Source organism: Pyrus communis, chromosome 3 (assembly GCF_963583255.1).
Source record: "Pyrus communis chromosome 3, drPyrComm1.1, whole genome shotgun sequence".
Lineage (NCBI taxonomy): Eukaryota > Viridiplantae > Streptophyta > Magnoliopsida > Rosales > Rosaceae > Pyrus > Pyrus communis.
In genome coordinates, this window is record NC_084805.1 from 28,023,049 (window position 1) to 28,044,613 (window position 21,565).

At 36.6% G+C, this 21,565-nt stretch overlaps 3 protein-coding genes across 3 annotated transcripts; 2 read left to right on the forward strand and 1 right to left on the reverse strand.

Annotated features, from left to right (window-relative positions):
• Positions 1-1,435: 1,435 nt before the first annotated feature.
• Positions 1,436-4,418, reverse strand: LOC137729600 (probable polyol transporter 4). Its single transcript, XM_068468578.1, has 2 exons — positions 3,896-4,418; positions 1,436-3,127 (listed from the first exon to the last, which is right to left on the reverse strand). The coding sequence occupies exons 1-2, from the start codon at positions 4,110-4,112 to the stop codon at positions 1,725-1,727; spliced, it is 1,620 nt and encodes a 539-aa protein (XP_068324679.1). The 5' UTR covers positions 4,113-4,418; the 3' UTR covers positions 1,436-1,724.
• Positions 4,419-9,189: 4,771 nt separating this feature from the next.
• Positions 9,190-14,372, forward strand: LOC137728026 (uncharacterized). Its single transcript, XM_068466901.1, has 18 exons — positions 9,190-9,477; positions 10,109-10,228; positions 10,322-10,438; positions 10,550-10,612; positions 10,723-10,830; positions 11,326-11,403; positions 11,664-11,756; positions 11,872-11,958; positions 12,086-12,187; positions 12,295-12,414; positions 12,520-12,582; positions 12,774-12,916; positions 13,090-13,171; positions 13,262-13,320; positions 13,415-13,457; positions 13,612-13,703; positions 13,793-13,862; positions 13,956-14,372. The coding sequence occupies exons 1-18, from the start codon at positions 9,256-9,258 to the stop codon at positions 14,025-14,027; spliced, it is 1,734 nt and encodes a 577-aa protein (XP_068323002.1). The 5' UTR covers positions 9,190-9,255; the 3' UTR covers positions 14,028-14,372.
• A 4,396-nt stretch (positions 14,373-18,768) lies between these two features.
• On the forward strand, positions 18,769-20,398 carry LOC137730346 (dof zinc finger protein DOF1.4-like). The gene has a single exon (XM_068469410.1). It carries the CDS (start codon positions 19,247-19,249, stop codon positions 20,123-20,125), a length of 879 nt encoding a protein of 292 aa, XP_068325511.1. The 5' UTR covers positions 18,769-19,246; the 3' UTR covers positions 20,126-20,398.
• Positions 20,399-21,565: the final 1,167 nt, after the last annotated feature.

Here is a 21,565-nt window from a genome sequence, read left to right on the forward strand (position 1 = left end):
TGATGATGACGGATACAAGATCAAGAAATATCTTCTTCTTTGTACAATTATGTTTTGAATAAAAGCTAAAGCCGAAGTTAATTCATAAACAAAAAAGCTAATTCGTCATTCTTTTACACGTCGGGTTTGGTCAGTTAGTTAAGGCAACGTGTTCATCCTTATATATTAGAGTAATTTAAAATATAGTCATGTAGAGAAAAGAAAAAAGAAAAAAAATCGTACCTTCGAAATGCCGGCAGGTATGCTTCCGGTGAAGGTATTGTAAGACAGAGATAGAAATTGGAGTTTGGAGCAACTGAAAAATGGTTAAGTGACAAATAAATCCCTTGTAAATTAGGAAGCTGACTAAAAATGTTCCCTGGAAGTTCATCAGATAGGCTACAGTTGGGGAGATCAATGCCCTGCAATGAGGACATGTTGAAAATGGTAGAGGGCATAGAACCCGAAAGGGCGTTGTCAGAAAGAACAAGCTTTTGCAGTGATGAGGAGGATGCATTGAAGAGGCTTGCAGGTATAGAACCCGAAAGTTCATTGCCACCCAAATGCAAGTACCCGAGTTTTGGCAGTGACCCGAAAAATGATGGGATCTCCCCGCTTAAGCGGTTGTATGCAAAGGTGATGAACTTCAATCTTCGCAGAGGAACCATCTGATAGGGCAGAGAACCGTGAAAGCTGTTGTTTTGGAGATGGAGCTGCGCGAGGAACGAGAGGTTTCCTAGGTATGGAGGGATGGTGCCCTCCAGCCCCATGTAAGAAAGGTTCAAGGCATGGACTCTGTTGTGGGGAGCATTACATGTGACACCAATCCATGCACAAACAGAAGCAGTTGCAGACCAGTTTTTTGCCAGGATACTGTGAGGGTCATAAGTGATGTGGGATTTGAGAGCAAGCAGGGCAGATTGGTCTGTGGTGATGTTGGTTGCTGCTGCCGCCACAACGAAGCTACGAAGAAAGCAGTGCAGCAGCAGCAGCAGCAGCAACAGATTTGTACACCGAAATGGCGAGGACTGAGCTCTTCCCTCCATGAGGTATGCGCTGCTGTTGACTTTGTCTCATACAAGAAGCTGCAAGTGAAGAAATTTTATGAAGTAATTTTCTCTGTTTCAATTGTATGTCACCTTCATGCTTGAAATATTTCTTGATATATGAAAAGAAACTTATGTGCTCTCCACGTTTATACCATGAAAAGACATCTTGCACAATCAATGCTAGTGACACTTTCATTTCTTCTTTTTTAGTAGTATGTCGCTTTTAATCCTCTGTTTGAAGAGCGCCTACAGAGAGACTAGTAAGAACCTTATAGAAGTCAATGTGCCCTTTGAGGAATTAAGGGGACAGAAGGCCTCTTAAAAACCTTAATAAGATAACTATAAACAAAAGAAGATGGGATAACTTCTATAGGAAAATTAAGTAGAACAAAGCCTTTGCCTAATCCTCGATTCAAATTGCAAACGAGCATAATGTTTAGAATTGCAGAAGACCGGAAATTAATCCTTATTGTTTCAATTAAATCAATACAATCTGATTTCCAAATCCATCAGCCTTCAAAGTGAAGCTCATGGAAGATTTAATAAGTTTACATGGGAGCCACGAACAAGATGGCCGGAAAAATATTTCTCTTTTGGTTCTGCTGTAATATATGCAATCGGGTACATTTTGCAGTCAAACAAATTGAGGAAACGTAAGTACACTAAAACTAATATATGTAACGCGCAACCTGCCTATTATGGCTCCAGATTTGTTGCAGGCTCTACCATTGGAAGTTTGTTCCGCACTAGACGTTCTGCATCTCCCATTTCAACCTCACTACCGCCTTGCCATTCTCCTTCGTCTTGGAAAAGCTTTTCAATTTCTTCCAAAGTCTTTCCTTTTGTTTCTGGAACACATGTGTGGACAAAAGCAACAGAGAGAGCTGAAATCAATGAAAAAATAAAGAAGGTTCCTGCCACTGTTATTGCTCCAGACACGGAGAGGAATGACATGGTAATCACACCGCTACTAACCCTACTGCCAACAGCCCCAAGGGCGGATGCTTGGGCTCGAAGCTTTAGAGGGAAGACTTCCGATGACAATACCCAACAAATTGGGCCAATTCCTACTGAGAAGAAAGCTACATTCCCGCAAACAGCTAATATTGCCGTTCCAATCCCCAGTTTCCCCTGTCCTGGCAATGCTAGAGCAACGCTCAGAAAAAATAAACAAGAGGTCATTCCTATAGTGCCCACATAAAGCAAAGGCTTTCTCCCCACTCTGTCAATTAGAAAGATAGCTACCAAAATGAACACAGTTTTGGTAAACCCGACAACAACAGTTGCAGCAAGAACTTCAGTGTTGCCTTTAATCCCAGCATCTTTGAAAATCGTAGGACTATAATACACAAGTGCATCAATACCAGTAATCTGTTGGAAACATTGGATTCCACAACCAGTAATCAGCATTCGTCGAACTGCAGGATTAGGATTAAAAATTTCACGCCATATAGCTTTTGCTTCGTAGTTTTCAGCATTGGCCATCCCTGCGGCTTGCTGTATTTCTGCCAATCTATCCTCAACATCTTTTTCACTCTCATTAGTCTTGGTCAATACCATCCTTGCTTCTTCCATCCTATTCTGCGTCACCAACCACCTCGGGGACTCCGGGATCACAAAAAGAGCAAATCCAAGAAAGACCGAAGGTATGATCCCCACACCAAGCATGACCCTCCAGCTTATATGTACCGGAAGTCCAGAAAAAACATAATTTGATATATATCCAAGCAGAATCCCAAAATTTATAAATATCTCAGGAAAAGATGTAAGAGAGCCTCGTGCAGTTGCAGAAGAAATCTCAGCAATGTAAACAGGCGCAACCATGACCCCGAACCCTATCCCCACCCCAGCAAAGAGTCTACCAATCATCAGTACTGTGAAACTAGGAGCAAGTGCCATTATAAGAGCACCAGTCTGAAAGACAATTGATGCCAATGCAATTGTCCACTTTCTACCAATGACATCGGATGTTTTTCCACCGGCTAAGCTTCCCAATAGGGAGACGATACTCAAAATTCCAACAAGAAGTTCTAGTTGTACGTTGCTGATTTTCAGATCCTCTTGGATGAATATAATTGCTCCACTCATAACACCCACATCTGCATTGTGATAAAACACACATCATAAACCAGGCAGTTGTACTGCATAAAAGTTACCAGCTAAGTAAAGGGACATAAGCAAACACCGGTGAAGAAGTATTAAAGTTTCCGCTTACACAAGACCAAAATCACAATGAACCAAGCCAATGTTACGGCATTTTTTTCGAAGGGGAGCCCTTTTCTTCTGGTGCATTTAGCATTGAACACATCAAAGGAGAATCAACGGATAATAACAAAGGGAGGAACGCAGAAGTAAAAAACGGGAGTATGAAAACCTTGCCCTTTTTCGAAAAAGCCATAACTTTAAGAATCAAAACAGATTCTTTACTTCGCTAAGCCATTCAACTGCTCAAAGCATTGAAAAAGGATCTTACAACATGACACATTAACTTCACATTGGCAAAATTTGTCACTCAAAATTTCTGGAACTTAAATCCAAATTGGATACACTTACTCGGATTATCTTACTGAAATTTAGACAACTAGACAAGTGTTTTTTTTAACAATTAAGTCGGCAAAACATGCTTAAAAATTCTACACCTAAATATAGTTGTCTAGTTAATTTCAATAATTAAATATATTTCCAACCATTAAATCCGGATAGGAGTTTGCCAAACAAGCAGATCAAACAGAATTACAGAAAGATATAATTATACCAATAAAATAAAATAAAACAAGAAAAATGCAAAAAAAAAAAAAAGCAAAATGGTCGGGCAGATCAAGCGAAAAAACAAAAAAACATAGATCAAGGAAAGAGAAGAAACAAACCGTATCCAAGAAGCACGGAATTGAGGGAGGCAAAGATTGCGCAGGCGAAGACATATCTCCCGGTATTTTTGTCGGTCAATTGAGCATCTTCCTCTGTCTCTCCGACCTCGGACTCCATTCTCTTGTACTTGTTCTTGCTCCCTCCGAGTTGAAATTCGCACCCAGCAACCCCATTCTCAGCTGCATTCCCGTTTTGCTGCCCACCCAGCAACCCCATCACCCTCTTTCTCTCTCTCTCTCTCTCTCTCTCTCTTCCCTCTGTTCTGACGAGGTGGGAGAGAAAGGAAGGACCTTTTTACGTGGACAGCTGTTTTTTCAAGTTTTCAATCCGATCGAACTCAGATTTCCGAAAAAAACAAAAGAATTTATGTGGGTTTTGTCTCAGATCTGGAACAGAGGAGGAGGGATTTTTGGTTATGTTTTCTGTCTGTACGGACGAGCCCGCGTTTATCGGGTATTTTTTCTTCCTTTATTGCCGTCTGTGTCGGCTGTTCCCTTTTTTCTGAAGCAAAACGGAGGGTTCTTTTACCTTCTACTTGAAGAAATTGGGTGTTTTGTGATTTACCGAAGAAATTACTATTTATAAACCAAATTAGGATCTAATTAGTACAGTGTTTGACTATGTGTACAGTACATGTCAGAATTAATGTATAAATCGAGTGTATTTTGGCTCTCACCACCTATTTATCATTATTTAATAGATTTAAATTTTGAAATTTGTATCTATCCACTAAATAGATTTTAAAATTTAAATTTATATAACGATGATAAATAAAGTGATGAACAAAAATATTCCTGTATAAATTACTACGATTAAAGTTACGAATGATGCATTAGCTGTACAATTACAGTGCCTTAATTTTTTTAAATAAAACGTAAAATTATTTAGACACATTTTCTAACACAATCTCTAATATAATTGAGATTCATATAGAGTAGAGTTTTATCTTTTGAGAGTGATTTTTTATTGAGATATGTGTTAGTTTAGACGTACAAATAAAAGTATCATTCAACCGTCACGTAAAATCATTTTATATAACACTTTGGACAAATCAATGTTGAAACTTACTTCTTCTTTTAAAAAATATAAACGTTGAAACTTATCTTTTTGGAAAATTAAGGCAAAATATTCCTTCATAATTCCATTTAAATTGGAAGACAATCTTCTTCGGATTATATACTTTTAAAAAATCCACCATAATTATAAATTCATGCTACTTAAAAAAAATGAAACTAGTTGGTAACTTCGTTATAATATTCTACTATTTCTGAAATAGCAAATCACTCTCTCTATTTATTAAGCACAGAAAACGTATGTACAGCCTGAAAGTGATGTCAAGTAATATATAATATAATTATAAAAGAATGCACAGCATGAAAGTGACGTCAATAAATATTATATATATATATATATATATATATATAAGTACAAAAATATGTAAAAACACAGAGAATACCATTCCAAAACTTACGTTGCGAGCAAGCAAAGTGGGGCCAGATGTCGCTTTGTAGTTGAGTTAAATTTTCATATATTTTGGGCTTAGCCCACTCAAACTATTATATGGGCCTGAAATTTCATGCCCAATTATTATTATAGTAGCTTCTCTCACGTTGAATAATTAGGGTTTTGTAGATGTATTTTCAGATAATTAAAAGCATTTTTTAGAGTCTTTTGTACAATATAGCTGGTGTAAAAGTGCTTCTAAAATGAATATAAGAAATTATGATGAAATTACTTTCAGAACCAATCTCAAGTAAAAAAAACTATTTTTTTTATCGATTTTTCAAGTTGAAAATGTCACATCCCGACCTAGACCCCCACCACAACTCGGGCTCAACTCCACTGTAGCATGATATTGTCCGCTTTGGACCCCGACCACGCCCTCACGGTTTTGTTTCTGGGAACTCACACGAGAACTTCCCAGTGGATCACCCATCATGGGATTGCTTTCGCGCGCTACTCGCTTAAGTTCGGAGTTCCTACAGAACCCGAAGCCAGTGAGCTCCCAAAAGGACTCGTGTTAGGTAGATATGAGAATATACATATAAGTCTTACAGGATCCACTCCCCTAGGCAATGTGGGATGTTACAATCCACCTCCCTTGGAGGCCCGACGTCCTCGTTGGCACACTTCCGGGCAGGGATTGGCTCTGATACCAAATTGTCACATTCCGACCTGGGCCCCCACCACATCCCGGGCTCAACTCCACCGTAGCATGATATTGTCCGCTTTGGACCCCGACCACGCCCTCACGGTTTTGTTTATGGGAACTCACACATTAATTTCAAGTGTTTAAATATTAATTATAATAGATTTAGCATGGGAAAATATATTTTGAAGAACATGAAGATGATAGTTTGTAGTTGTGGTAAGAGAAATAAAATAAAATAAAAAGAAAAAAAATTGAAAAGAGGGGGATCGGTATGAATTTAGCGACTTTAATTCAGTATAATTGCTAGCGTACTAGCAATTGTAGAATATAATCGCTAAAAAGCTAGCAACTCTTTTGAAGGAGGATCGGGACCAAAATAACGATCGTAACATTTTCCCCTCTCCTTTTTCTTTTTATTTTTCCCTTGAATTTCTTTTTCTTAGTGCGTTACTTTATTTAGATTCAAATGCCTTTTATATTTATATCCTTATTTTTCAAATTTTTTGACATGGATTATAACAAAATTTTCACCAAAAATACATTTTGTAGAACATCAAGATGAAAGTTTTGTATTGTGGTATGGGCAAGACGAAAATTTAACAAAAATAAATAAAATAAAATAAAACTTTAAATAAATAAAATTAATGGTTTAGACGCAGTCCAAACTCACGCCTAAACCCAAATTTATAACCACTAGAAAGTTCAAGACGCAGTGGAGCCTTATGAGGTTTAGTGTTTAGGGGCATGTGAATAGTAACACCCTGAGTTCAAGTGTTTAGGGGCCTGTTAATTTTATAGATGTTTTAATCTAAAAATATTTAGAATATGATAAATATTGAAAAATCACTAAACCTAACACTTATTAACTATATAAAATTAATTAGTAAATCATAATTACTAATTACTAAACCATAACCTTTAGCTCTAGAAAATATTTTACGCGGGAATTAACGAAAATGTTCACTTGATCTGATTTTATCCTTTATTAAGATCGAAACTATTTCTCGTTAATTTTCTGAAGTTGAAAAATAGAAAGAAAAAAAAAATAAAACTAACAGTGGGGTCTCCCAAAGAGATTTGTAGGTGTCCAAAATCTTGGGAATGTGCTAAATTAATTTTAGGAAGCATGTGGTGCGAGTAAAATGACTATAACTTTGGCTTATAAGTTTATAACGAATATTGTAAAAGTTCTCAACATCGATTAGAGAACTATGGGTTATAAATCACAGTTTTTGTCAAAATTTGAAATTTTTAGCTTTAGGAAATATTTGCGTCGGAGTTAAGGAAAATATTAGAAGACCTTTGGACGTGATACTGTTTATTAGGTCCTGAAACTATTTTTTTTTATTGATTTTTCAAGTTGAAAATATGAGAGTATCTTTAAATTTAGGTTTTTAATCATTAATTTCAAGTGTTTAAATATTAATTATAATAGATGTAGCATAGGAAAATATATTTTGAAGAACATGAAGATGATAGTTTGTAGTCATGGTAAGAGAAATAAAATTAAATAAAATAAATAAAAAGAAAAAAAATTGAAAAGAGGGAGATCGGTATGAACTTAGCGACTTTAATCAAGAACAATTGCTACCATGCTAGCGATTTTTACGAAAATAATCGCTAGAAATCTAGCAACTATTTTGAAGGAGGATCGGGACCAAAGTACCGATCGTAACATTCCCACCCCCCTTCTTTTTCTTTTTCCATTGAATTTCTTTTTCTTAGTGCATTACTTTATTTAGACTCAAATACCTTTTATATTTATATCTTATTTTTCAAATTTTTTGACATGGATTATAACAAAATTTTCACCAAAAATACATTTTGTAGAACATCAAGATGATAGTTTCGTGTTGTGGTATGGGCAAGACGAAAATTTAACAAAAATAAAAGGATAAAACTTTAAATAAATATAATTAATGGTTTGGACGCAGTCCAAACTCACGCCTAAACCCAAACTTATGCCCACTAGAAAGCTCAAGGTGCAATAGAAGCAGTGAAGGGCCTAGAGGCCCATGAGGTTTAATGTTTAAGGGCACGTGAATAGTAACACCATGAGTTCAAGTGTTTAGGGGTGTGTTTCATTGCCCGACACATTCGATTTTTTTTCCCTCGCCACAGCATAGCGGGGAAATGTTTTTTTTCCCTTAAACAGGGGTTACTCTGTTACAACTTATGACTTTAGTGCAAATCCTATCATGGTTGATAGTGACTTATAATATGCCTACCCCAAGCAACAATGCTTTGTCTGACCAACTATGGTTGACCCTTGAGATTAAAACAAAACCATACCCCCTATTGATAACAGCCTATAAATGCCTTATTTCAACACCGATGCTTCATGCAGGCAACAACGATTGACCCCTGAAATTAAAACTAAACATACCCCCTATAAATGCCTTACCCCTGGCACCTATGTTTCGTACGACAAACCATGACTAACACGTGAGATTAAAACTAAACCATACCCCCTATTAACGCCCTACCATTGACACAATTCGTTTGTACATGCAACAATAGTTGACCCGTGAGATTAAAACTAAACCTTATCCCATATGGACAGTGGCTTATATATTCTCCACCCCGACACCATTCTTCGTGCGAGCAACAATGTGCATGGGCCCGCATCATTTTGCGTGCGTCAGTTCGCTTTGTTTTGCATGCACCATCCTGTCTTATTAATGCAAGTGAATCCCTAAAAAGCACTTAAAGAACATTCATAAAAAACACCTCTAATCATTTTAAAAGCACAAGTTTTAAATTAAACGATTGAAGTGTTTCTTCAAAAAGCGTTTTCTAGTGTTTTGTATTAAGAACTTGAATTTTTACAATACAATGTCCAAGAGTCAAAACGCTTCATACGAAAAAACCTTCAGCAGAACAATGAACACCCTTACTAATAACTTATTGGAAGACTCTGAAAGTCCGACCGCGTGACACCCCTACTGAAGAGATTCTCTCACTTAATTGGGCTTGATTTGGATCCCCAGCCCACTTAAAACCCGACGCATTCACAAACTTTGATATGGGCTATCAGGCCCAACTACAGTAGTTTCTCACGTGGTGAGTCACGTGCCAATTCTTGCACACTATAAATACCATTCCCCCCATCAATTTTCCCAAATTTTTTACCCGCACAGCCATTCTGAGGAAGCCTCTTTTTCCCTGTCGATTTGGTTTTCCGCAGTGCGCTTCCGATCCCGAACCATGACTGCGGAGGTTCTCTCGCAGCCAAACGGCGTCGTCGCGAACGGCGACCTGAACGGAATCACTAACAACAACGCCGCCGCTGCCGCCAAGAAGTCAAGGGAGAGCGAGCGACGCCGTCGCAGGAGAAAGCAGAAGAAGAACAACAAAGCCTCTCAGGCGCCGGAGTCCAGCGCCGGCGAGACTGACGATGACGTCAAGGAGAATAATGATACTCAGCAGGTTCTTCGCCTCCCTCTCCCTCTGATTCTTTTGTGAAGTGTCTGTTTAGTTATTGTTCGTCGCAGTTTGATTTCTGGGGTTTTAACGAAGTCTCTGATTTGGATGCCGTTCTGTTGGGTAGATTTTCGGGTTTTATCGAAGGGTTGTACTCTGATTTGGATGCCATTCTTTCTAGTAGTTTATTTTTGTTTAGATTGGAGGTTTTAGGGTTTGCATTCAACTCCTCTGGCTAATTAGATTAGGGTTTTGGCTCCGCGGTTACTTCGTATATATTAGCTATGTAACGAAAACAAAGAACAATGTGTAGGGTTGCCAAGCCATTAATTGAACTACACCGCTTGAGTAAATCTTAGAAAAAGAAATGGTTATCCTGTAACTTCTTATCTTGCAGTGAAGATTTAGGCGGGGAAAGTGGAACCCGGAACTCTATTTTAATTCGCTTGTCTACACACTGGTGTTAATCTTTGAAAACCATTGTGAAAGTTGTTAACTGTAATTTTCAATACCATGTGAACAGCCAAATAAGTGTTTGTAATAGTGTTGATTTTTTGTTTTTGTTTTTTGTTTCTAGTCTGCTAATTCTGGTCTATTATCTTATCATGTGAATTAATGAAACTTTTGAACTGTGTAGATTATTGAGCAAGTTCAAATTGAATATGTTCCAGAGAAACCTGAGTTAATTGATGGCATGGATGAGGAATTCAGAAAAATTTTCGAGAAATTCTCCTTCCAGGACTCTGAGGGTGTTGAGGTAAAAGGGCATCTTTTGTAACATCTGAATTTCAGTGCACGTTTTTTTGTATTTGCTAGAATGTTCCATGATGCATTTCTCTGATCTATCCAGGTGGATAAGAAGGATGAGTCTGAAGGAGTCCCCAAAAAGAAGGCTGACTCAGATTCTGAAGAGGAAGAGCAGGATAATGAACAAAAAGAGAAAGGAATATCAAACAAGAAGAAAAAGGTTTGTTAGTATTTTCTTTCTGTTAATGTTATGTTTTTTATTTTATTTTATTGTTATCGTTATATCAACAACATTTTGTCGAGGCTAAATAAATGTGTTGTTATCTTTCAGCTTCAGCGGAGAATGAAGATTGCAGAATTGAAACAGATTTGCCAAAGGCCTGATGTTGTTGAGGTCTGGATACCTTGATCTTTTTATATGTTTGAATTTGTTTTATATGTTGTTCCTGTGGTTTTCCATTTTTTTATGTTTGAAATTAAGCTTGTCTGTCTACATATTCTCAGGTGTGGGATGCAACTGCAGCTGATCCTAAGCTTCTGGTGTTTCTAAAATCATATCGCAATACTGTACCTGTGCCAAGACATTGGTGTCAGAAAAGGAAATTTCTGCAGGTTAGTGATTACCCAGATGTTAAAACTATCTATTAAAATGTGGATGCATGATTAATGGGTATGATTAACATGATGGGATTAGGGATAGGGTGTGGTAAGATCACGTCGATGAGGTTTCTCTTATATGTATACATGTGGTTCTTGCAGGGGAGCGGCTGTGACAACCATGGAGCCTGGACTTGTAGGTGTTTGGAAAATTTAACCTTGAATGTTTATCTTTATATATCTACTAGTGCCTAGTGGGGTGGGGATCTGGGCATAATTTAGTGCTATTATTGGGGGATATTTTTAGTATCTGTGCATGATGGATTTTGGGATTTCATTCAGGTGCTGATATATATATTTTGAATTTTCAATGCCTTCCCATAATGCTTCGTCATTGGGCCCAATTCTGTTATACTTTTAATATTTAAGACTGCTGATTTGATGTAGAAATCTATGCTGATGATTGTAAAATATTACATGTATCTCATCGAGACTGGATTGATTTTGCAGGGTAAACGTGGTATTGAGAAACAACCGTTTCAGCTTCCAGACTTCATTGCTGCTACAGGAATTGAGAAAATTAGACAGGTAAATTGGTAATGAGATTTTTAAAAATCTCAATTCTTGTTCAAGCATGGCTTGTTTGTTAAGTCTTGCTTGTAACATATAACTTTAACCTCATAAGTAAAATATTTCTTTTGTGCCTGAATCTTAATTAAATTTTAACAAAGAAACATGCATCAAATTCTTGTTACCTTTGCTTAATTATATTTATGGTTTTATCTGCCTTATCCTTCCAATTTTCTAATTATGTTGCGTGTTGATTGTGATTTGGTTGTCTTGTGCAGGCATACATTGAAAAAGAAGATAGCAAGAAGTTGAAGCAAAAACAACGGGAGCGTATGCAACCAAAGATGGGGAAAATGGATATCGATTATCAGGTGTTCATTTATTATAATTCAGACTTTTTAATCTTGTGTTTTAATGTAATTCATGAGGACATGCATCTGTAATCATTATCTTGATTTACTGATAAGATTGGTTTCTGTTTGTTAGGTTCTCCATGATGCATTTTTCAAGTACCAGACTAAGCCAAAGTTGACAACTCTTGGTGATCTGTACCATGAAGGGAAGGAATTTGAGGTATATCATTCCAGCATCTATTCATAAACACCTGTATGCTATTGGTCATGTGAATATTCTATCCGTGTATCTTGTGTGATGGTGTAACATAATTTTTATTTGTGTTGTTTTTGGGTTTTGTGTTCAGGTGAAATTGAGGGAGATGAAACCAGGCATGCTTTCACATGAACTAAAAGAAGCTCTGGGTATGCCAGATGGTGCTCCTCCCCCATGGCTCATCAATATTCAGGTGAGTGTGCTAATATATTGTGTTTGGTGTTCAACTCTATGTTGTATCTATATATAACTTTGTTAATGTTGGGTATTGCCTTTATTTGACTTTTTTTTTTCTTGTAGAGATATGGTCCTCCACCATCATATCCACATCTGAAAATTCCCGGGTTGAATGCTCCTATCCCTCCTGGAGCCAGCTTTGGGTACCATCCTGGTGGCTGGGGAAAGCCTCCTGTTGATGAAGTAAGTTTTAAATTCTTGGTATTGTTTCCTTTGTTTTATTCCAATTTCAAACTACTATATGTATATATATATATATTCGTTTTTTAAACTTTGGTCGTTTAACAGTATGGCCAACCGTTGTATGGAGATGTATTTGGCGTTCAGCAACAAGATCAGCCCAATTATGAGGTACAGCTTTTGTTCATTAGATTTAACTTTGTATGTAATTTCTATTTGTCTGATGAGCCTATAGAGTACTACTTTAATTACTAGGAGATATATTTATGATTGACTTGTATTATTGTTTCTAGTTCATTGAATTGTCATCGGACCACGACCTTTACTTAATATATTGCAATAACATTTTCATTTAAATTCAGGAGGAGCCTGTTGACAAGACAAAGCATTGGGGTGATTTGGAGGAAGAGGAAGAGGAGGAGGAAGAAGAAGAAGAGGAAGAGGAAGAACAGCCTGAGGACGAAGATTTAGAGGATGGCATTCAATCTGTAGACAGCATGTCAAGGTATCTTATTTCCGGTGTTTTCCATATTTATTTGTTTTAACATGCTTTGTCGGTGGTACATTTGTTGGTTTTTCTTTCCATTTTTTCCAGATTGGTTGTTTTATCTTTTCGTTCCACTGAAGATTGCAATGTAAACTCTTTTTCTTTTTACTAATTTTCCACCTTTTCCTCAGTACTCCCACTGGCGTTGAGACACCTGCTCAAATTGAACTTCGCAAGGATCAGAAAAAAGAACCTGAAAAGCCTTTATACCAAGTAAGCCCAGTGATTAGAGACTTTTGTCGTTTGTGTAGTATGTTTGATTAACAACATTTTGTAATTCTTCGTCTGACTTGTTTTGCAAAGGTACTTGAACAAAAAGAGGAAAGAATTGCTCCCGGGACACTTCTTGCAACGGGTCACACGTACACAATCTGCTTCATCTCTTTAAACATTGTGTGTCTACCTTGTTGTTTTTCAATTTGATTAGTTTCTAAACTTGTCCTTCTCCACGTGCAGGTATAATTTGAGTGGCACCCAAGACAAAGCAGGGGCCAAAAAGGTAAGGACTGCATGAATTGTTCCTTTCTAAGCTCTAAAAGAAATTCTGATGTATCCATACCTTCTTACTTTAAATCTCTGTCTGGCAACTATTTGTTATTTTGTTTATTATTCTCGATTGTGTATTGTTGATTGATTTGTCATTGTTGTCTTAGGTTGAGCTGCTTAGAGGTCAGAAAGCAGATAAAGTGGAGGTCACTATACAACCCGAAGAATTGGATGATATGGAGACTGTTTTGCCTGCAAAGTAAGTCCGAAACATGAAAATATGGAACTTTACTTTTACCGTTTACCTTAGCAGCAGATAGCGTATAACTAATATATGGCCTTTAACAGGTATGAAGAAGCGAGGGAGGAGGAGAAGCTGCGAAGTCAGAAGGAAGATTTCAGCGACATGGTCGCAGAGGTGTGCGCCTCTACTATACCCTTGGGCAAATTCTAACAATTAGGTTTTTCATTTACGCGTTTAACAAATTCTAATGAGTTGGTTTTGGTGCAGAACGAGAAGAAGAGGAAACGTAAAATGCAAGAGAAAGAAGGGAAAAACAAGAAGAGGGACTTCAAGTTTTAGGCTCTACCGGTGTTGTTATTACGATTTTTTTTTTCTGAAGGCCACCCTGATGTTGAGATTTTGGTGCCGGTGTTTGAAACTTACCGAGAAATATGATACGTTTGCTCCGTTGGTAGCACTTTGATACACATTTAGTGATCTGTATCGTAATATAGTCAAATCACCTTTTGTCATGTTAATCCGTATTTGTTAGAGACTTAAGAGTAAATCAAATCGAAAATAAATTTAGTGGTCTATGTGAATCCCACAATTGAGATTAAGATTTGCATTTTTTATTGAGTAAATTGTAGCAATGGTCTCTCAACTTTAATAAAAGGACTAGGATTCTCTTCCCTCGTCTTTCCATCCCCTTCCATCTTCTCATTTCACATTCTTAATTTTGTCTTTTTCTTTCTATAAAAAATTAATATAAGATGTTGACGTGGCTTAATTGTGACCGTTCAAATAGGATGAGAGGGAAGGGGAGGGAAAAAAAAGAGGAGAGATAATCCTACTCCTTAATCGAATTGGAGTAACGATCTTTCAACTAAAAATCTATTACCATTGGTTTCTCAACTCATCAAAATGTATAGTTATGGTTTTTTTTCAAACTTCGTCAGGATTTTGTCAAAATAAGTTATGTTGGAGGGACTATTGCTACAATTGGGGTCTTTCAATTCATCAAAACGTGCAGTTATAGTTATTTTCGTCAATTTTGTCAGAATTTTGACAAAATGAGTTATGTTGCAAGGACCATTGCTACAATTGGGTTAAAGTTGAGGGACCATTGCTCCAATTGGGGTTAAAGTTAAGGGACCATTTCTCCAATTGGGGTTTTAGTTGAGGGACCATAGTCGCACGTTTTGATGAGTTAAGGGACAAATGGTAATGGATTTTTAATTGAGGGATCATTGCTCCAATTGAATTAAAGTTAAGAAATCATTGCTACAATGTACTCTTTTTCATTTCTAATATACGATTAGGATCCCATGCCAAAAAGACTAAAAAAAGCAAAGGGAGATTCAAAAGGAAAACGTAGTCTTGTTTCTTCGCCACTAAGAAATGAGGTTGTGTTCCCCCTTTCGCTCTCTTTTTATATTTTTTTTTCCCGCTCATTAAATTTTATGACCCATTTGGAACTTGTACGTTAAACTCTTCCAATTGTTTTATTTTAGTGATACTATCTTTTTTTCTTTTTTTTTTATTGAAAAAAATCTTAACTTCAAATCTTATGACTAAAAAACGTGACGTTTGGTATTGCATGGCGATATTGCAGCAGAAGTGGCATGGGACGGGACCTACGGTATTTGTACTTTTCCATGGAGTTGAGTTCTCGTTTAGTTTCTTGGGAACTGATGTTGGTTATTATGGTGAGGTTTGAATAAGAGCATTAGGGCAAAGTTGTGGACCTTGTGAAAGTTAGGGAGCTGCAAAGTTCAAACCCTAATTTGAGACTCTAGGGTGTATAGTCGGCTCAATTATTGACGTAAACAACCAAATTATGTTTCCTCTCACATTTAATTTCCACTACCACTATAGAGTATTAGGGCATAGGCCCATCCATTGGAGAGATTTTTTCAATGTTGAGAACATGATTTTGTACATCAAGTATTTTAAAAATATTTAACCATTTATATTATGAAATTTAGTGTTCCGTGCAGTATTTTTAGCATAATGAAAATTTTATCCAGCATTGTCCCTCTTAACACTCTACACCCATTTATTGAGTGTCACAATTACTTTATTCACCCTTCATGTCATTTGACTAGTATATGTATAGTTACCCATGAATTCGCCTCCAACCCTTTCGTGGATGGGGAGGTTCTTGGTAATCACATTGTTTCATTCACAAAACTTCCTATCATTTTAGCAAAGTTCACGATTTCATTACTAAATTTGTAACACTACCGTGCAACCCGAATGTTAACATGATTGGAAAAATAGCAACTTAAAAAAGAAGAATTAAAACAAACAAAGCCGCACAAACAAATAACAAACGTATCAACAAAATATAGAACAATTCTCATCCCAAGTCATGCAATTCAAAACAATCAAAACCCTAACTTATTTCGTAATCCATGTGTATATAACAGCGAATAACAATTCTGATTTGACAAGGTAATTTGCTTGATTTCCAAACAAATTAATTAGTCAAATTAATCAAAGTGACCATAATTAGTGTTGCATGCACAAACCTAAACACCTAAAGTTACCATCATCAATTACACACCTGGTCCAACCCCAGCCCCCTTTACTGTACCAATGACATCGCGACACATGAAACAATCATATTTGGACCCTTCCTAGAACTTCCTCCCTCCCACATGGAAAATATAATAATCCATCTTAATAATTTAATTAGTCTGACAACGATTGTAAACCATAAAAACAAATAAAAGTGTTGGCATGCGTTTTAAGCTTTTGGAATTCTTCATTTGGTCACTGAGATTGAATTGTTAAATATTATATTATTAAAGTATGAATCAATGTGGTACGATGGCTTCGTTTCTTTGGTTAATAAGACTATTCTTTTGCTTAATTAATTTTAAACTTTGGTATTCTTTTTTTAAGTTTAATTCGTTTACGACATGTTCTGTCGTAAACTTTTTAATTAATTAATTAAAATGTGTGGGAGACGACCATGTAAACAAGAACCTTTACCTAACAAAACCACTCGATCGAACAAGTTTGATTTCAACATCTAACAAAGATTGGAATTTGCTTCAAATTATTTAATAAGTTTGGTGCCTTCATCATATTCATACGTATGTGGATCTCGTGGTCTTATATGTTCGACGGCCAAACCTTCATCCATTGATGATGATAATATAAACTCATCATAAATAATTAATTCACTCTTTGCTCATAATTAAGTTAATGAGAAATTTTTCAATATGACGGGAGTAAGCTCGTTACACTAAGTGTTATAATACAAGTGGTTGAATTTTTTTTGTTACAAGTATCCAACCACTTATATTATGACACTTGATATGAGATATGCTAAGGAAACTCTCAAAAGTGGGACTTTGCTCGATTCTCTGCCACCTCACAATTTAACTTTAACATTTCTCAATATATTGGTACTCAGTCTCCACTTTATTACAAATTAAAGATATGCTAAATTTTTTAAAATATTAATATTGACATGAGAATTAACGTTAAATTATGATGTGTTGGAGGGTTCTTGGAGAGTCCCACTTTGAGAGAGCAACATTTCTCAATATAGTGGTACTCAATCTCCACTTTATTACAAATTAAGGGCATGATAAATTTTTTTAAATATTAATGTTGACATGAGAATTAACGTTAAACTGTGAGGTGTCAAATGATCTATGGAGAGTCCCACTTTGAGAGAGCAACATTTCTCAATATAGTGGTACTCAATCTCGTCTTTGTTACAAATTAAGACATGTAAATTTTTTAAAATATTATCTATGTAAAGAGATAGGGAGATGTCTAAACCTCACAATAGACTAGTTATAATAATTTGGTTCGAAATTGCCTTTGATAATAATTGAATCTAAAACCTCTTATTTACAAGTGAAAAGGAATGTACACCATTACCAAGTGATAAAGACACATCGAGTTTAAATATATCATAGACGACAATTGTTCTTGAACACAATTTGCATAAAAAAATTATTATTACACACTCATTTTCTTCTCTGCATATGCATATTTATGTATGACCATCTAATAAAATAAATAAAGAATAAATAAAAAACAGAGATACACAGAAATTAGAGTCTAGGTTTAGAGATTAACTATTGCCCCTTGCAAGGACCACATACTTTGTAGCTACATTGCACATATTTGCATGGTGCATGGATGTGATTAGAACACATAAGGCCAACCTGTAACATGTAATCACATGTATATAGGGCCACAGGGTCATCAAAACCATCCAAATATTGTAATACAAATGCCCCACTTGTGACCACGTGATGCTCGACTGTGCAATTTGTCCCAGCAAAATTGGGTCTACACGCCACCCCTCTACAAAATTTGATCCCCCAACAAGTCGAGCTAGCTAGTCCATGGATCCTAGTGTACTTTTTTCCTTTTTATGTCCATGTATATATTTTCATTGCCAAATTTTCTCAAATTATATTATTGTATATGGTACTGTCACACATAATGTCATCTAGGACTAGTGAGCTTGATTTTAAGAACAATAGTAGTTGACGACGTGACGTGATAATAATAAGAGTAATACATCAATTGATGTGACAATATTTTATATTTCATGTTTAGCTTGAGTCTAAACCTTTTATTTAGTTACTCAATGTGATAAATTAAACTTATACACAAGCATAATTATTAACATCAAAATGTTATAATCGCTTTAGTTGTTAGCTGAATTTGTTTGATTTAATCCAAACATTCTAATCTTTTGTAAAACGATGCATCACATACACCACTGTATTTTATGGTATACTCTTGTTAAACTATTCTATATAGTATTCCATACACAAACGCCGTTGTATATGTTCTGTTTACATAGCCAACGTATAAAGCACTATCAATGGTGCTGAAGGTAGCCAGATGTTAACAACCCACTTTCACCTTCGAGGTTAAGTAATTTTCTCTCTCTTTCTCTTTGTCTCCTCCGCGCTGTTTCTTCTCGTATATTACTTTAGTCCTTGAATATTTGTTTCTATAAAATTGTGGGGGTGATGAGTAAGGAATATATAAGAGCATGGTAGTATGGTACTATTGATTGTCACCTAAGTTTGCATAATTTTATAGGGTTGCCACCACCCACCAGTACCAAACCCCACACATCTATCAATCACAACTATCCTCGACCATACAAAAACCTTTCCTCTTCCATCATCATATCTTAATATTCTTCTCACTATATCATTAATAGTTATATACACATATATACACACACACTTACATATACATATATATTAAAATTATTGAGATAAGGAGACTCAACTTAGACATGCTCACTTCTCAGGAGCTTCCTAGGCATTTCATTGCACCTGAAACCAGAATCACTCATTTCCTCCGATCAAAGCGCTACCCTTTTGCTTATAAACAACCCTAGCTAGTCTCATCCTCGTCAACTTCTTCAGACTGCTTTCTCTTTTCGACGTCTGCGTTTCAAGGGCTAGATATAAGTATACCAGAAGAAGAAAAAGAAAAATCAAACACTTGTTCCTTGATCTTCATCTTCCTTCGGGTTACTCGTAATCGATTCGTTGTTTCGGGTTTTGAGAGGGTTTGAGGAGATGGGATTGAGTACTAAGCAGGTCAACAGTAACGGGATGGATTGGAGTCAGACAAGCTTGCTGCAAGTTCAGACGTTTCAGCTGCCAAAACCACCAACCGCCGTCAGGAGGCAGCAGCAACAAAATCAGCAGCAGCAATCTGAGCCGTTGAAGTGTCCGAGATGTGAATCAATGAACACAAAGTTTTGCTACTACAATAACTACAACAAGTCACAGCCAAGACACTTCTGCAGAGCTTGCAAGAGGCACTGGACAAAAGGTGGGACTCTGCGAAACGTCCCCGTTGGCGGCGTCCGCAAAAACAAGCGCCACAAAAAGTCATCAAACAATTCTCCCTCGGAAGCAGCTGCCACAACCGCCGCAAACAGTGCGACGATCGAGGATCATCATGAGCAAAAAACCACGGCGCAAGCTCTCTATCACGCGCTTATCGGTCCCCAATCTTCGCTTCCGCAACAGAATTTGGACAACACAATCATATTTTCATCAGCAGGTTTAAGTAGTGCTACTACTTTGCCTTTTCTTCATCAAAGTAGAAACCTAATAAACTTTGATCCCTTCTCAAGCTCAATTAATACTACTACTTCAAGTTCCTTTGACACAAACTTCTCTTCAATCTCAACATCTTTGCAATCCTTAAACGTTTATAACTACGCTGGCACCGAAGATCAGTTCAAAGCCACCGTAGAGGAGCCAACCATTACAAGCATCATGCCAAATATTCTTCCTCAGCAGCCCAATTGGAAAGCCCCTTCCACAAGTAACGCCGCCACGGATGTGTACTCGAATGACTGGAATTGGGAAGACATTGAAACCCTCGTTTCTACTGATCTCAACTTGCCTCATTGGGATGATTCTTCTGATCACATGAAACCGTAAAATTAAAGAATTAGCCATCTTCATTAGCGGTATGTTAATTTGAATTGCGTGTGTGTGAGAAATCTACGACACAGAAACAGTCTCCCCGTTCTCTTGATGTGTCACTTTCAGTTTGTCACATTTTGCGATCTTCGGGTGATATAATTTCTGGTAGTTTGCTCTCTCAATCTTGTAATTTCTAAAGAGTGATGTAGACTGTTTGAAGCTGTCCTTGTCCTTAGGTTTCAGCTTCGAGATATTTAATTTGAAAAAATTATATATATATGTATTAATTTGTAAGTTTGTAACTCTTATCTTGATTGCTCTTTGATTTTCTTTAACCTGATGGAAGAAGCAAATACATGCATGTAAAGGTTTATATTAGGGTTTTTTTTTTTTGGTTCAATGATATAGAACTAATTGGTTTATTGATTTTATTTTATTTATTTTTATTGAAATTTGGGTGAGTGGTTTGTGATAGGAATGGAAATGGGGACTCCTACACAGCAGGGCGAAGGACAGAATGTGATGAAAGATTCTTGAAAGATATGTATGTATATTTGGACAACTGAATAAACTTGCACAGATTTGTTTCCCCATATTTTATGGCCAATGGTTCTAGTCCCTACAGAGTTTGGGTTGTAAAGTAATTTTATAACACAATTTTTATGTTTTTTTTAATTATATTTAATGATTTTTGTGCACTTCTTCATTTTTTTTAGCACATGGCTTGAATGAATCAAAAGAGAATAAAAAAACAGAATAAGAATTACACGAGAAGAAAACGAGAGTGAAAATTCACGACCCGTTCCATATTTAATTGTTTTATTATTCCCTTCCTGGTGTTGTGTATTTGATCCTTCATAAAGCACTGTTCTAAAAATCCCTGCCTAGCGCCGCCTAGGTGTTAGGTAGCTGGCTACCTCCCCGATTAATGCCTAGGCATTTGAAAATTAAGAAATAGCGCCTAGACCTGATGAGGCACCCGCCTACCCCGCCCATACCCGCTTAGGTTGCGACTCACTTAGATAGAAAATATATAACTTTCATTTTGTATTTTTTTTTTGGCAATAAATTGTAAGAGACTTGCTGAATAGTTAAATGAACACACATTATATGCTTGTTCCCTATGTTTTCATTGTGTTCCAATACTTCATAATATATATGTCATTCTATTTTGTAGTTTATGATGAAAATATATATTTTTTAAGTATGAACAACACTTATTTACATGAAATATAATTGATTTACTTAAATCCGCCTAGTCCGCATAGGCGCCTAGGCGCTAGACCCAAGGCCGCTGCCCGACTAGCGCTTAACCCGCCGCCCGACTAGCGCCTACCGTCTTTTAGAACTTTCTCATAAAGTTGTAAGATTGAGCCCTAATATCCAGATCGTTTCGAAGTGGTCCTATTCTCATACTCTCACTCCAGTTCTAAAGACGCGGATTTAGCATGTGCA

Excerpts from the sequence above, each read along its gene's own strand:
- LOC137728026 (XM_068466901.1), top strand. The coding sequence starts at position 9,256 with ATGACTGCGGAGGTTCTCTCGCAGCCAAACGGCGTCGTCGCGAACGGC. Across the intron at positions 12,917-13,089 it reads TCTGTAGACAGCATGTCAAG|TACTCCCACTGGCGTTGAGA; the intron begins GTATCTTATTTC and ends CCTTTTCCTCAG. Across the intron at positions 13,172-13,261 it reads CTGAAAAGCCTTTATACCAA|GTACTTGAACAAAAAGAGGA; the intron begins GTAAGCCCAGTG and ends TGTTTTGCAAAG.
- LOC137729600 (XM_068468578.1), bottom strand. The coding sequence starts at position 4,112 with ATGGGGTTGCTGGGTGGGCAGCAAAACGGGAATGCAGCTGAGAATGGG. Across the intron at positions 3,128-3,895 it reads TTCCGTGCTTCTTGGATACG|ATGTGGGTGTTATGAGTGGA; the intron begins GTTTGTTTCTTC and ends ATCACAATGCAG.
- LOC137730346 (XM_068469410.1), top strand. The coding sequence starts at position 19,247 with ATGGGATTGAGTACTAAGCAGGTCAACAGTAACGGGATGGATTGGAGT.